Genomic DNA, 15967 nt, shown 5'->3' on the forward strand with positions numbered 1-15967 from the left:
ACATGCGGCACGCCAAGGACATTTATCCGGCCCGCCGCGTGTTTTTGCCCCGTTTTGTTTTTTTACTTCAAAATAAGGTATGTGCAGTGTGCATAGGAATTTGTTCATAGTTTTTTAAAAAAACTATAGTTCGGCCCTCCAATGGTCTGAGAGACAGTGAACTGGCCCCCTGTTTAAAAAGTTTGAAGACCCCTAGTTCATATAAAGCAAATACTTTATTCAAATAAGATTACTTGCACATGTGAATGACTTTGGAATGCACTGATTTAATTCTCATATCCCTCTTACTTTGAAACTTTATCTACAGAGAAACTAGAGAATTAGGTACATGTTTTAACTAGGCCTGTTTATATTTACATATCTTAATATTTTTTAAATTCTATAAAGTTGAGCATTAGATATTTGAACTAATAGTAATTCTTGTTAGCTCGGTGAGGTAAATAGCTGTTTGCATGACTAACAGTACACAGAAAACTCTAAGTAAACAAACCATACTAATGATCTTCTGATAAAAATCTTGTGACTAGGTGTCACACTTTTGTCATTAAAAATTAGTTGGCAACCCCGTGAATATCAGAGTAGAACTAGGCTCCAGTAGATTTTCAATGGTTGATTTGGGGGAAATAGATTGCCACCCTTCTTTCTTTTGCTGATGAGGCACAACTCAAAATAAGAGACAAATATTTATTCAAAGGTGGAATGTGGAAGGTACAAAGCAGGAAAATTAGAAGTCATCAAATATGAACTACAACACATAAAGACTGTGATCACAGGCTGTAGAAAACTGAAATGGATTGGTACTGGCCATTTGAAGTCAGACAATCACAGGGTCTTAATGTGCTGGCAATGACAAGAGCAAGGAGGACAGTTTCACTTTCATCTTCAAAAAGACCATTTCAAGATGTATCTTGAAGTACAATGCTGTCTGTAATTTACAAACATCTAGGAACTAGAAAGACCAGATAATACAACTATGCTTCAAATTTACACACCAACCACTGAAGCCAAAGAAAAACTGAAGAATTCTACCAATTCCTCCAGTCAGAAATTGATCATATAGGCAATCAAGATGCATTGATAATTACTGGTGATTGGAATGGAAAGAAAAACAGAATCTGTTGGGACCAACAGATAAGATCAGGATAACTGGGGAAAAAAGATTAAAGTTGGTTATTAAGGATTTCATTTTGCTTAGATCCACAATCACTGCTTATGGAAACAGCAGTCGAAAAATTGAGTAAGTCTGCGGCACAAAGACCTCTTTGAAGTGTCGACGAGCAAGGATCTCACTGTGAGCATGCAGGTGCGCCTGAGCCAAGCCATGAGATGGTCAATTGCCTCATATGCATGTGAAAGTTGGACAAAAATTAAGGAAGAATCGGTGCATTTGAATGATGGTGTTGGCAACAATATTGAAAAGTACCATGAACTGTCAGAAGATCCAACAAATGTGTCTTAGAAAAAGTACAGCCAGAATGCTCCTTAGGAGTCAGACTGATGAGACGGTGTCTCTCGCACTTTGGGACATATTGGTAGGAAAGGCCAATCTACAGAAAAGGACATATTTGCCCAAAGTCCTGTGAAGATCACTGAAAAAGAGGGAGACCTTACAGGAAGCGGATTGACACAGTGGCTGCGATCATGGGCTCCGCCACAACGACCCTAAGGATGGCACCGCACGGGGCACTGTTTCCTTCTGTTGATTACACACAGAGTCACTGTGGGTTATCACCCACTGAGAGCCACTTATCAACAACCATGGCACTGCCAGGCAAGCAGTGGACGGTTAACCACCCAGGTTGACCGCGTAAATATATTATCAGCTCCCGGGGCAGAGGAAGCTGTCTGCTCCATAAACATCCACAACCTCAGAATCTCTCAGTAGGTAGCTGTGAGTCAGACCGCCTTGACGGCTGCGGACAATGGCTAACAGTCACCAGCATATTTTCAGGTAGTTGTTGGCCATCCGTGTTGTTTTGTAAAATGTCCATTCATATCGACTTTCCGGTTGGGTTGCTTAGTATTTCGTTGTTGGGTTGTTGAACGCTTCTGTACATTTTACCTATTAGGTCCTTGTTGGCGTGGGTTGCTGCTAGAGAAGTTTTCCCTTGTCTGTAGGTCCTCTGCTTACTCTTTGGTAAAATCTTTTGATGGGTATAACTATTTAATATCTAGGAGGTCCCACAACATAAATGATCTTCTTTATGCATCTGGGTATTATTAGTTGTGTTCAACCAGCCATTTATGTCAAGATGTATGCCTAATTCTGTTCCACATAATCTTTCAGGAACTCTATTGCTGCAGCCTTAACATTTACGTCTATTACCATTTTGAGTTAATTTTTGTGCCTGATGTGAAATATGAATCCTGTTTCACTTTTATGCAAAAGATATCTAGTTGTGCCAGAACATGTGTTAGAGAAACAGCTTCTTCCTTACTGTGTGGACTTTGATCTTTTGTCAAGGATCAGCTACCAGAGTTTGAATGGACTTGCTGGAGTTCTACATTCTGTTTCAGTAAACTCCATGTTTGCCACTGTACCGGTGCCAGACTATTCTGATCACCATGGGTGGATAATAAAACATCACCTCTTCCAGTGTGCAAGTGCCAAGAGCAAGGTCAGTGATTCAAACCCACCAGCTACTCCACGAGAGAAAGTTGAGGCTGTCTGCTTCTGTATAGGTTTACAGCCTGGGAAACCCTTTATAAAGTCACCATGAGTCAGAACCAACTGATGTTTGTGGCCGTGGTTTTTGATTACTGTCTTGTCTGACAAAAAAAAGAGTATGGGCACTCAATTTATCTTAAATTCTTAAATTCAAACCACACGCATGCAGTTAAATTCAAGTTCTTTTAAAGGTTAACATCATATATAACAAAATATTAAAAACTAATATTTTAGAACAAGCAAAAATGAGAGGGTTTTTTTCCTGTTTTTTTTAACAGAAAAGAGAAAGCAAAAAAAAAAAAAAAACCAAACCCTTGATATAATAAGGCAGCATCTGAACTAACACTTCCCTTCCCATTGGTTTCATTTCCCTTAGAAAACTAAAATACTCCAAACATGTAAATTATTCCAGTACAGACTCCCAGAGCCATTTGCAAAGGGTTAAAGCCATAAGAATTATTTTGAGACATTTTTATGATAAAATAGGAGCCCTGGTGGTGTAGTCATTATGGGTTGGGATGAGATCTGCATGATGGGCCATTTGAGACCACCAGCAGCTCCTCGGGACAAAGGCTAGGCTCTTCTATCTTGTAAACAGTTGCTGTCTGGTGACTCACAGGGAGTCACTAAGAGTCAGCACTGACTTTATAGCAGTGAATTTGTTTGTTTGTTTTTTGGTAGCTGATAACAAGGGAAACAAAGCTTTGGTGACTTAGAATGTTAAGCAACTAAAGGGGATAAATCTATATGATAAGCAGAAATACACAGCGAAGGTGTAAATTTTAACCATTTCAAAATGCTTACAAGTAAAAGGCGATTTCCTGGAGCTTTGTGTAGGTGCTGCCGTGTTTAGGGGAATACATATAAAGTGTTGGGCACTACATTAACCAGTGGGGTTTGTGGGGTTTTCTAACTTAGAGTCCTCACAGTACTACTGATGGACTTTATCAGTATATTCCAGAGACTAAGTAGGGACACAAGCACAGGTCATTTATTTAGAGTCTAGATTCTACACAAGGTTGCACAGCCTGCCTAGCAACCATGAACTTGATCTGAAACCAAACTCGCTTGTCATCCAGTCAATTCTGATTCATAACAACCCTGTACAACCCTACAGGGAAGAGTAGAACACCGTGAGTTTCCGAGACTGTAATCTTGACAGGAATAGAGAGCCAAGTCTTTCTCCCCCAGAGTGGCTGGTGGTTTAGAACTGCTGATACTGCAGTTAACAGCCCAACTCCTAACCACTACGTCACCAGGGCCCCTCCATGAGCACAAACCACCCCTTTACTTGTGCATCTTAGAAACCCACTTTGAGAAAGGGGCTTTCCCTCAGCTGCGGTCAGTTTCTCAGGATGGAAGGAGAAGACCAAGCAGATGGTCACCCCAAATCAACAGACATGCCTACAAGTGTGATTAGCAAACCCACCAGAAATTCAAGCCAAGAGTCGGGGAGAAGGTAAGCCTATCTCAGAGGATACGATTACAATTCTGTTGATGGATAAACTGGTCAGGGCAACCAGTCATTGGGAAAGAGGCTCAACATTACTTATGTAGACCGCAAAGAAAGAATACGCCTATATTGTGGTCCTAACTGGACACGTTTGATCTAGTTTCTATCCGGTCCGTTGTGACCCAACTGCTTGTTACAGACTGGAGTTTTAGACTCTGCCCTTTCAAGGTACACAGCGTCCTTCATAGCCCACACCAAGTAGATTCAACTTAGAAACCCCACTACGCAAACTAGACTTTACCTTAACGCATCAGCAGCAGCTTTAAGGAATTAACACATTCTCTAAAAATGCCCTCGTCTGAGGAGAATCAGATGACTGCTTCAAGGTCATGGTATTGGTGGTCACTGGACTTTGGCTGAGACCTCTTCCTCTGAAGGTGCCCAAGGTATGGTGACCCAGGATGACCATGTTTCCTATTTTTATCCTTCTTTGTTTTTTGTTACATGTGTTAGTCTAGCAGGCATGGTTCTGCCTTTGTGAATGGTATTATTGAAAATTATGCCCTATCTACAGGCCACATTGTCTAAATATTGTGTAGTCACTTAATCTTTTAATCTGTACAAATCAATTCACGTATTATGGTCTAAAAAACTGCCTATACGTATATAATTTCCTTTTCTTAACCATGTTTTACTGGAGCTCTAGTGGTGTAATGGTTATGACTTGGGTTGCTAATCACAAGGTCAGTAGTTCAAAACCACCAGCCCCCTCCTTCGGAGAAAGATGAAGCTTTCTATTCCCATAAAGAGTTAACAGTCTTGGAAACCCAGAGGGACAGTTCTACCTTGTCCTATAGGGTCACTATGAGTTGGCAGTGACCCGATGGCAGTGAGTCTTTTGAAAGGTTTTTAAAATTTTATACCACTGGCTAAACTACTGATACTACTATAGAATTACCTTATGCCCCATGGAGATGATTTATAATGCTCCCCAATAAAATGACACTGCTGTCTCTTAAAAAAAAAAGTCACATAGCTTAGAAAGTGAAGAAGCACTGGAGAAGGCGGGCTTTGAACTCTGTCTTATTCAACATCAAATATCATTCTTTTCCCATAGATAATGTAGACTTGCGGCATCAAAGTTAAGAAATTGAAGTAATTTCCCCCTTTTTGTATGAGTCTCTTAAATATATGCCATTATTTCAAGGGGAGCTTATGCTAAACGTGATTTCATAAACAAATCATTTGTGAAAGGGGAAAAACCACATCCAGGGTAAAGTAAAAAAAGAAAAAAAACACCCTTATTTCTGAGTACTTCCTGAAAGAGACAGAGCAGTTTAACAACGGCAGAACAAGCATCACCACCATCTCTTTCACCAGGTTCTAGATTCGAAACAGTTTAAAGCTACGAAAGAGCCTAAAACAAAAGTAATCTGGCATTTTGCAAAGATACTGCGTGTAGAAAGAGCTGACTTAACACAAGCTACTGGACACACTGAAAGACGGCCGTCTCTGACACAGCTTCGGCACGGACATGAGGTAAGCAGCACTTACGAGCCTCAGCAGAGATAAGATGACCACAAGTGCTTTACTTACTAAATATGAAAAACAGTGTTAATAATTTTATATTCCTGAAGCCATTTTGGCAAAAGACATTGAAATGTTTCATGCTATCATCTTTCCATATAATTACTGTGATTTATTTATTTTCAGTACTGTTATACATTATTAGCTTGTGTTTTTTTATTTGGGGAAATGCTGATACAATATATCATAAATATATTTAGGATTTTCTATCATATGGTTTCAAATGCATTTTTTCACAAAATGTATTTAATAGTTTTTAAGGGGGGAAACAGAGCACAGGTAATTATTCAACCAGGGAAAGCTTTTTAAAAGTCGATGTGAAAGCCAGTGACTTCTCAGTATTTCTACACGGCTTCATATGTGCAAGGCATTTCTAGTGGCAAACTCTTCTTTCTTTGTTCTCTTTAAATTATCATCGATCTAGAAACAGATAAAGAACTTGACTCTTGGAACACTAGATAAGCATTTTTAGAATGCACAATTAAGGAGTCCCTCTTATACTGATAATGCCTTTAAAATGCAAGCATTACTCCTATTTTTAATGACTTATGCAAAAGTTGGTGACAAACTGGCCATATAAGAAAGTGTACAAATGTAATGAACAAAAAAGAGACTTAGTGAAAAATGGTTTATAAGTGTGGTGGGAAGTCTACAGCATAATTAGGAGGGAGGCTGTTCAAAGGGGGGGTCTAAATTTAACACCAAAAGTGAGAAAAAACAATATGAAAGTTAATTTAACAGAGTACAAGATGGAGTCAAGCCTCTAAACGTTTTCTCCTCTGTATGCTACTAGTGATTTCATTTTTCTGCGTAGTATTTTCATCAGTTGATAGAAATTAACAGTCCAGTCGTACAAATATTTGAAAATTACAATGAATACAGGCTTCCTAAATCTTATTTAACCTTAATATTTGGCAAACTAACTTTGGCCAAATTTTAAAAAAAGGAAGAAAGGGGAGAGAAATTTCAGCAATTGCTGAAATTATTTCTCAGTTACGAGCAGCCCAGGATGTCACTGATGACAGGCTGCTAATCTCTCCCCTCTCCCCTCCCCCGTCTTTGCTCGAGAGATACCGAGCTGAATGAGAGACACAACCCACTCTGCAACAGGACATGAAACTTTGCACACTCCTCCACATTGCAAGGGGAGGCCACAAGGTTCCATCCTTTGTGCTCAGTCTATGTCTAAAACCTCTACTGGTGTCGCAACATGGGTGGTGGAAATTTAACACTAAAGGGTCAGTAGTATTCATGTACAATCACACTACTTTCCATTAAAAATCACACTACTTTCCACATTTTTTGATCATGGAAATTAATTTCTGTATACACATCAAGTGCGCACATTTCTTTTTATTGGGGCTCATACAACTCTTATCACAATCCATACATACATCAATTGTGTAAAGCACACTTATACATTCGTTGCCCTCATCATTCTCAAAATTCGCTTTCCGCTTGGGTTCCTGGAATCAGCTATTTTCCTTTTTTCCCTCCCCCTCCCTTCCCGCTCCCATCTCCCTCATGAAATCTCAATAATTTATAAATTATTATTTTATCTTATCTTACACTGCCTGGCGTCTCCCTTCACCCACTTTTCTGTTGCTCGTCCTCCAGAGAGGAGGTTATATGTAGATCCTATGATCAGTTCCTCCTTTCTACCCACCCTGCCCTCCCGGTATCACCACTCTCACCGTTGGTCCTGAGGGGTTCATCTGTCCTAGATTCCCTGTGTTTTCAGTTCCCATCTGTACCGCTGTGTATCCTCTGGTCTAACCAGGTTTGCAAGGTAGAATTGGGATTATGATAGTTGGGGGAGGAAGCGTTTAAAAACTAGAGGAAAGTTGTGAGTTTCATTATTGCTACACTGAACCCTGAGTGACTCATCTCCTCCCCACTATCCCTCTGCAAGGGATGTCCAGTTGTCTACAGATGGGCATTGGGTCCCCATCATGTGCTCCCCTCATTCATGATGATATGATTTCCCCTCCCCCCGCCACCTTTGGTGCTTGAAACCTGATCACCTCGGCTCTTCATGATCACACATGTTGGTGTGCTGCTTCCATGTACTACCACTTTGTTGCTTCTGGGCTAGATGGCTGCTTATTTGCCTTCAAGCCTTTAAGACCCCAGATGCTATATCTTTTGATAGCCGGGCACCATCAGCTTTCTTCACCACGTTTGCTTATGCACACGTCTGTCTTCAGTGATCATGTCGGGAAGGTGGATATCATGGAATGACCATTTAGCTGAGCAAGGTGCTATTGTATTGAGGGAGTGTGCGTGAGGAGGCCCAATGTCCACCTGCTACCCTACTACTAAACCTATAAATATATGCACATAGGTCTATATCCCCCCATAATCATAAATATATTTACATATGTACATGTTTGTATTTAGGCTTCTCTGTATGCCCTTTGCCTCCTACTCCTTTCCTCTATTTCCTTAATGCTTTCCTCCTGTCCCACTACCATGTTCAGCCTTCATTCTGGTTTCAGTAATTCCTCTCAGTTTCCTTGCCCTTGGTCGCTCCCTACCAGTCATCCCATCCCCTCCCTGACACTGGTTTTGAACCAGTCATTGTTCCCTTGTCCCTGGGTTGGGTGCGCACATTTCTTAACACTTGTCTTTGAGACTTTAAAATTTGATTTGACAAAAATTCCTTTGCTTCTATATCTAAGTAGAGTAAATGAAAAATTATACTGAAAATATATTATTTTCAAGGTTCTTAGAAACTGTTGTTTTCTGTGCACCATTACAGCACATGTAATTAGCTTGTAAGTCGTGGGTAAACACAATCTGAAAGACTCGGTCAGCACAAGGCTCCAAAGTATGCATTCTAAAAATGCTTATCTAGTGTTCTAAGAGGCAAGTTCTTGATCTGATTCTCCAGATCATGATAATTTAGAGAAGAAAGTATTATGAAGGAAGAGTCTGTCACTTGTTTTAAGAATCATAATAATGATGATAATGATAATGGCTAACAATGCAAAATTTTCTTCCAAAGGTTTCTTCTCTCGCTTCATTAAGTCAGCAAATTTTTACCAAGTATATACCATGTATTGAAACAATGGAAAAAAATTTCACTTGAGTGAAAATTTCTGTAAATATTCTATAATTAGCCAGTCATGGTCATTATCTTTATTTTAACAAGACAACATATACTGATGCTCAATAAACTGCTCCCAACATTTAAATTCACTAATGACAAGTAGAGTATGCGAATGTTAAAATATTATATTTCAATACTGTTTCAGTGTATTTCTAATCCTTCCATTTTCTTAACTATTTTGATTTTCAGTTTCTAAGACCATGCCGACCAAGAAGATAGAAGATGACTACTTCTAACCATCAAGATCAGCCTCGAGCTTTTAACGCCTCACACCCAGAGGAATACAAAATTGCTGCCATCGTCTTCTATAGCTGTATCTTCATAATCGGATTATTCGTTAATGTCACCGCGTTATGGGTTTTCAGTTGCACCACCAAGAAGAGAACGACTGTAACGATCTATATGATGAATGTGGCGTTACTGGACTTGATATTCATACTGAGCTTACCCTTCCGAATGTTCTATTATGCAAAAGATGAATGGCCGTTTGGAGAGGACTTCTGCCATATTCTCGGTGCTCTCACAATACTGTACCCCAGTATTGCTCTTTGGCTTCTTGCTTTTATTAGTGCTGACAGATATATGGCCATTGTGCAGCCAAAATACGCCAAAGAACTGAAAAAAACATGTAAAGCTGTGCTAGCATGTGTGGGAATCTGGGTTATGACTCTAATGACCACTGTCCCTCTGCTATTTTTATATGAAGACCCAGATAAAGCCTCCAAGCCAGCCACCTGCCTAAAGATTTCTGACATTATCCACTTGAAAGCCATCAACATATTGAACTTCACTCGACTGGTCTTTTTCTTCTTGCTTCCTCTGTTCATCATGATTGGGTGCTACCTGGTCATTATTCACAGTCTCCTTCATGGCAAGACATCTAAGCTGAAACCAAAAGTCAAGGAGAAGTCTATCAGAATCATCATCACTCTTGTGGTGCAAGTGCTTGTCTGCTTTACGCCTTTCCACATCTGTTTTGCTTTCTTAATGCTGGGAGGGGAAGAAAACAGTTACAGTCCCTGGGGAGCCTTTACCACCTTTCTCATGAACCTCAGCACGTGCCTGGATGTTATTCTCTACTATATTGTTTCAAAACAATTTCAAGCGCGAGTCATTAGTGTTATGCTGTACCGCAATTATATCCGGAGTGTGCGCAGAAAAAGTTTTCGATCGGGTAGTCTACGATCACTAAGTAATATAAATAGTGAAATGCTATGATAATAAGAAATTTTGCTTATTTTTCCCCTTCAATCTCTTCAAAATCCACTTTATAACTACCCTATGGTAAGCTTGAAGGATATTCTGTATTACTAAGTGCTTTTTTTCCTAGAAAAAATAAACCATAGAAACTCTTTTGTTGGATATTATTATTTGTAGAAACATTCACGTAATGAGTAAATTGTTTTGTTTTGTTTTAATAAGTGGCTTAAAACACTGGGTTGGGGTCAGATCATGAAAGAAAGGGAAAGAACCTCCAATAAATTAGAGGTTTGAGTCTACGGTTTATTGCAAAAGTGAATTTATTTCATCTTCTCCACTATGAAGTACAGAATACTTCAACTACAAACTGAGACTGGGAAAGAAATTAGGAAGAATTCATTTGTTCGATACCACACATAGCAAGTAAGTAGCAGAGGTAGAATCTCTACTTTGGTCTGTCTAGTAAGCAAAGTCAATGTAATTCCCAGTATTTCAGTGGTATCTTCAGGAGTCTAACTTTTATTCTGAAACAAATGAGGACTTAAAAGTTTTTGAAAGGAAGACTAATATAATAAGAAAGGTTCTGCCTTAAGCTGGGTTCCCTAGGAAAGCAAAACCAGTGAGGCACACACACACATAAAGTTCACGGCATATATATGAATATACAAATATATATGTGTACGCACACAGGAGGTAAAGGGGGAGGGGTTGTTAGAGATTTAGCTCAATGGAATAGCTTATGAGGATCACAACTCCCACATTTGTAAGCCAAGAGTCAGGCTGGAGGCTTCTTCTGAGTCACATGGTTGCTGGAGCAGATGAACCCAAAATCAGCAGGCTGCTTGCTCACAGGGCTGCAGGAGCTGGTAAATCCCCAAATCATAGGTTAGGCAGCAGCAGCTGGCTCCATTCTCAAGAACAAAGGTCAAATGATAACATGTTGTTTGCAGGATCAAGAGCAGCTTTACCAGAAAACCCATGCATAATGAATGTAAGCCACATCCCACAGGAAACTCCTTTACAACTGATTGGTTGATCACATCAAATCATATTATAGAAACGATAACTTTAAATTACATTATGGAAAAGCAATCTGTTCAATGTCTGCCAAACCACTAAAAAATAATAACCTAATCAAGTTGACACATAACATTAACTATCAAATTCCACACTTTGTCAAGCTGGTACCTATACATAGCTCCTTGAACTATGCATGACCTGTAATTTAAAAAAAATTGTAGAGAAAAAGCTACTGTATACAAACATTCCTGGGGCGAGTACCAGGTAGTATGGCAGGAGCCAGACCAAATCCAGGGATACAACTAAAAAGGGCGAGGGGGTGTGTAAGGGAAAAAAATAAAAAGGAAATGGGTAGCGGGGGAACAGTGCACTAACCCACCTAAAGGGAGGGTACTGTTTATGTCTCCACAGGGAAAGAGGGACCAGGCTTCCACCCAGTACTCCAAGATGTGAATGCAACATGCCAGCACAGAATAGGGAACCAATGGAGAGGTCTGAGGGGCCGGCCCCAATCCGAACTACGTGGATACCTGCCCCTCCCCCTAGAAGAATTTATTTCGGAGGACAGCACTGAATCTGCTCCTGGAGAGGGATATGTCTGATCAGAGCACACAGGAGCAAATAAAGGGGGAGGAAGAGAGAATGGATCACCTCTGGCCCACCAAGCCTTGAGGACCATATTCCTGCTCAGAGCAGCCAATCCTCAGAGAAGACCATATGGTAGACCCCACTATGAGACACAACATCCCTCAGTGACCCATAGCCCTACAGGGGACAGCACTGGAGACACAGTGTGGGAATTGCACCCAATCTGATCCCACCACACTGAGGCAAAACACTAAGGGCATGCAACAGAACAGCAAGGGGAACAGAGCAACAAATTCCCCAGGGAATACCCAAAATAGACTTTGGAGCCAGGGCTTGGCGCCCCATGAAAGTTGATCAGAAAATACTCCTAAAGGCCAACAAACAGTCCTTGAACTAACTACAAGTTTTTCTTTCTTCTTGTTGTGTTTGGGTTTATTTGTTTGTCATTGGCTTGTTGTTGTTGTTATTGTTTTCTTTTGTTGCTTGGTTTTTCTCTGTCTTGTTTTTGTGCATGTCACTATCTCTGCAGGTCTGTCTACATAAGATAGCCTGGATGAACAATCTGGATGAGAAAACAACGGGAACAACAGTTCCAGGGGAACATTGGAGAGGAGGAGGTGGGGGGAAAGGAAGTGGTGCTAATAAATCCAGGGACAAGGGAACAACAAGTGATCCAAATTGGGGGTGATGAGGGTGTAAGAGGCCTGGTAGGACATGATCAAGGGTAATGTAACCGAGAGGAAATACTGAAACCCAAATGAAAGCTGAACATGATTGTGGGACAAGAGTAAAGTAAAAGAAAATAGAGGAAAGAGCAAGGAGGCAAAGGGCATTTATAGAGGTCTAAATAAAGGCATGTACATATGCAAATATATTTATATATGAGGACGTGGAAATATATTTATTTGCATATATTTATAGGTTTAGTATTAGGGTAGCAGATGAACACTGGGCTTCCACTCAAGTACTCCCTCAATGCAAGAATACTTTCTTCTATTAAACTGGCATTCTATGATGCTCACCTTCCCAACACAACCGCTGAAGACAAAGCAGGTAAATAAGCAAATGTGGTGAAGAAAGTTGATAGTCCCCTGCTATCAAAAAATATAGCATCTGGGGTCTTACAGGCTTGAAGGTAAACAAGCAGCCATCTAGCTCAGAAGCAACAAAGCCCACATGGAAGAACACACCAGCCTGTGTGATCATGAGGTGCCGAAGGGTTCAGTTATCAGGCATCAAAGAACAAAAAATCATTATCATTGTGTGCTCACCTCCCCGATACAATCGCTGAAGACAAATGGGGGTATAAGCAAATGTGGTGAAGAAAGTCAATGGTGCTCGGCTATCAAAAGATATAGTGTCTGGGGTATAAAGTTTTGAACGTAAACAAGCGGCCATCTACCTCAGAAGCAACAAAGCCCACATGAAAGAAGCACACTAGCCTCTGCAATCACGAGGTGTCGAAGCAATCTGGTATCGGCCATCAAAGAACAAAAAATCATATCATTGTGAATGAGGGGGAGTGCGTAGTGGAGACTCAAAGCCCATCTGTAGGCAATTGTACATCCTCTTACAGAAGGATCGCAGGGAGGAGATGAGCCAGTCAGGGTGCAATGTAGCAACGATGAAACATACAACTTTCCTCTAATTGCTAAATGCTTCCTCCCCTCCACCCCGCCACTATCAAGATCCCAATTCTACCTTAAAAATCTGGCTAGACCAGAGGATGTACACTGGTACAGATAGGAACCAGAAACACAGGGACTCCAGGGTGGATGATCCCTTCAGGACCAGTGGTGAGAGTGGCGATACCAGGAGGGTGGAGAGAGGGTGGGTGAAAAGGAGGAACTGATTACAAGGATCTACATATAACCTCCTCCCTGCGGGATAGACAACAGAAAAGTGGGTGAAGGGAGAAGTCAGACAGTGTAAGATATAACAAAATTACAATTTATAAATTATCAAGGGTTCATGAGGGAGGAGGAAGCAGGGAGGAAGGGAGAAAAATGAGAAGCTGATGCCAGGGGCCGATGCCAGGCCAATTAATGTACAAATGTGCTTTACACAACTGATGTATGTATGGATTGTGATAAGAGTTGGATGAGCCCCTAATAAAATGATTTTTTAATTATAAGTCAGACTTGCAGATAAGATGATACAACTAACAAGTACACAAACTTATGCTCATGGAATTTACTGATCTTACCATATTCTCCATCAACTTGAAGCAATTAGCTTAATAGAATGATGCAATGGCCTCTTAAAGACACTATAAAATACCACTGGTACAGCACTCAGGTCTTTATACGAGTGCCAGTGTGCCAACTTTTCTCACTTTCAAACAGTTTGCTTCTCTGTAGCTGTGCTGACCAACTTTGCCAAAATTCACTCTTGATCTGAACTTGGCTTGCCTCTGCCTGACCTCTGCCTTGAGCTGGTAGTTTATTACTTGACCTAATTTCTTAGCTTCTATAGCCTAGTTAGTTAACAGGTTCCCACATATTTTGCCTACTACACCTTTTTCAGAAAAAAAAATTATTCAACGTCCCATTGCCATTAAAAGATTTTGTACTACAGACCATAATCCAGAATAAAGAGTAGGTATCTGTTTTTGCAGCATCTCCCTGCTTCATTCCAGGGCACCAGAAGGAGTGGTATCCGCCTACTTTAAGAAGCACTGCAGACATTACATAAACTGTGGATTTGGGATTTGCAAGGCTCTACAACCAGTGAGAACAACGAATGATTAAAAAGGAAGAAGTTCAAGCTGTGTTGAAGACATTAGCCAAAATCAAGGCTCCAGGAATTGACGGAATACCAGTAATCACTCCAAAGGAAAATGACTCAAAAGAACAATACCATTAGTCTCACATGTAAGTCAAATGTTGCTGAAGATCATCCAGCAATGGTTACAGCAGTACATTGACAGGGAGCTGCCAGAAAAGCAGGCTGGATCAGAAGTGAACATGAAACAAGGCCTATCACTGCTGATGCCAGATGCATCATGCCTGAAGGCAGAGAATACTGGAAAGATGTCACCAAATGTGAGCAGGTTTCACCCAAAGTGAATAGGTTTCAGCAGAGCTTCCTGACTAAGAACAAACAGTAAAGAAGGAATTGGCTGCTTACTTTAGGAAAAATAGCCACTGAAAACCTTACACATTGCTTTGACTGTGTGGATTATAACAAACTATGGACAGCCTTGAGAAGAATGGGAATTCCCAGACACTTCATTGCGCTCATGCAGAACCTGGACAGACAGCTTTGTAAATACAACAAGGGAATCCACTTATTCAATCTGTATGCTGAACAAGTAATCCAAGAGGCTGGACTACTTTAAAAAGAATGGAACATCAGGATTAGAGAAAGACTCACTAATAACCTACAATGTGCAGACAGCAGAGCCTTGCGTGCTGAAAGTGAGGAGGACTTGAGGCACTTGCTGATGAAGAGCAAGGATTGCAGCCTTCAGTATGGATGACAACTCAATGTTTATGTTTCTTTAGAAAACCAAAATCCTCACAACTAGACCAACGGGTAATATGATAAATAAAGAAAAGTTCGAAGCTGTCAAGAATTTTGTCTCTCTTGAATTCACTATCAATGCTCATGGAAGCAGCAGTCAAGAGACCGAACAACACATTGGATTGGGTAAATCTGGTGCACAAAACCTATTTAAAGTGTTGAAGCGTAAAGATGGCGCTTTGAGGCGCAAGGACTAAGCATACTGAGGGGTGGTTGGTAGCAGGGAGAATGGAGTGGTGCAGGAGTTTTTGAAACGTAGAGGTAGTTGGGTCATCTTTAACATCTACCTCATTGGGGCCAGCGCTGCACTTATAGCTCCGAAATAAACTATTTCTGCACATCCCTGCTCTACTGATACGCCGCAGGGATGCTTTGTGTCTCCTTGCCTTAGGGTCAGTTCCCTAATTCAGAGCCAGTGTCCAGTTTTCTCCAAAATGTCTGATTTATTTCCTTTTCCCTAGTAAATGGCCACTTTCCTGAGAGACCTATAATAATCAGCCACTTTCCTAAGAAGAAGACTGTCCTTTGGGGGAAGTCTGAAAGAAGGGTCAGTGATATAAATTTTTAGCAGTATGCTGCTGTTGTGAGGTGCTGCTGGTCCAGTTGATGCATACAGACTCCGTGAACAACACAACAAAACAGCGCCCGGTCCTGCGCCACCCTCACAATCGTTCTTATGTCTGAGCCCATTGTTGCAGCCACTGTGTCCATCGATCGCATTGAGGGCCTTCTTATTTTTCACTGACCCTCCACTCTTCCGAGCATGATGTCCCTTTCCAGGGACTGGTCTCCCCTGATAGCATATCCAAGAAAA

The 15967-nt window shown here is 40.8% G+C and overlaps 2 protein-coding genes across 2 annotated transcripts in view; one reads left to right on the forward strand and one right to left on the reverse strand.

The window, feature by feature from the left end:
• The window catches only part of UBAC2 (UBA domain containing 2), a 208263-nt gene that overhangs the window by 146135 nt on the left and 46161 nt on the right, over positions 1–15967 (reverse strand). The gene's annotated exons all lie outside the window — the stretch shown is intronic.
• Positions 9043–10038, forward strand: GPR18 (G protein-coupled receptor 18). The gene has a single exon (XM_075562617.1). The coding sequence runs from the start codon at positions 9043–9045 to the stop codon at positions 10036–10038; it is 996 nt and encodes a 331-aa protein (XP_075418732.1).

Source organism: Tenrec ecaudatus, chromosome 11 (genome assembly GCF_050624435.1).
Source record: "Tenrec ecaudatus isolate mTenEca1 chromosome 11, mTenEca1.hap1, whole genome shotgun sequence".
Taxonomy (NCBI): domain Eukaryota; kingdom Metazoa; phylum Chordata; class Mammalia; order Afrosoricida; family Tenrecidae; genus Tenrec; species Tenrec ecaudatus.

Bases quoted from the DNA above. Each gene is read 5' to 3' on its own strand.
- GPR18 (XM_075562617.1), top strand. From the start codon at position 9,043: ATGACTACTTCTAACCATCAAGATCAGCCTCGAGCTTTTAACGCCTCA.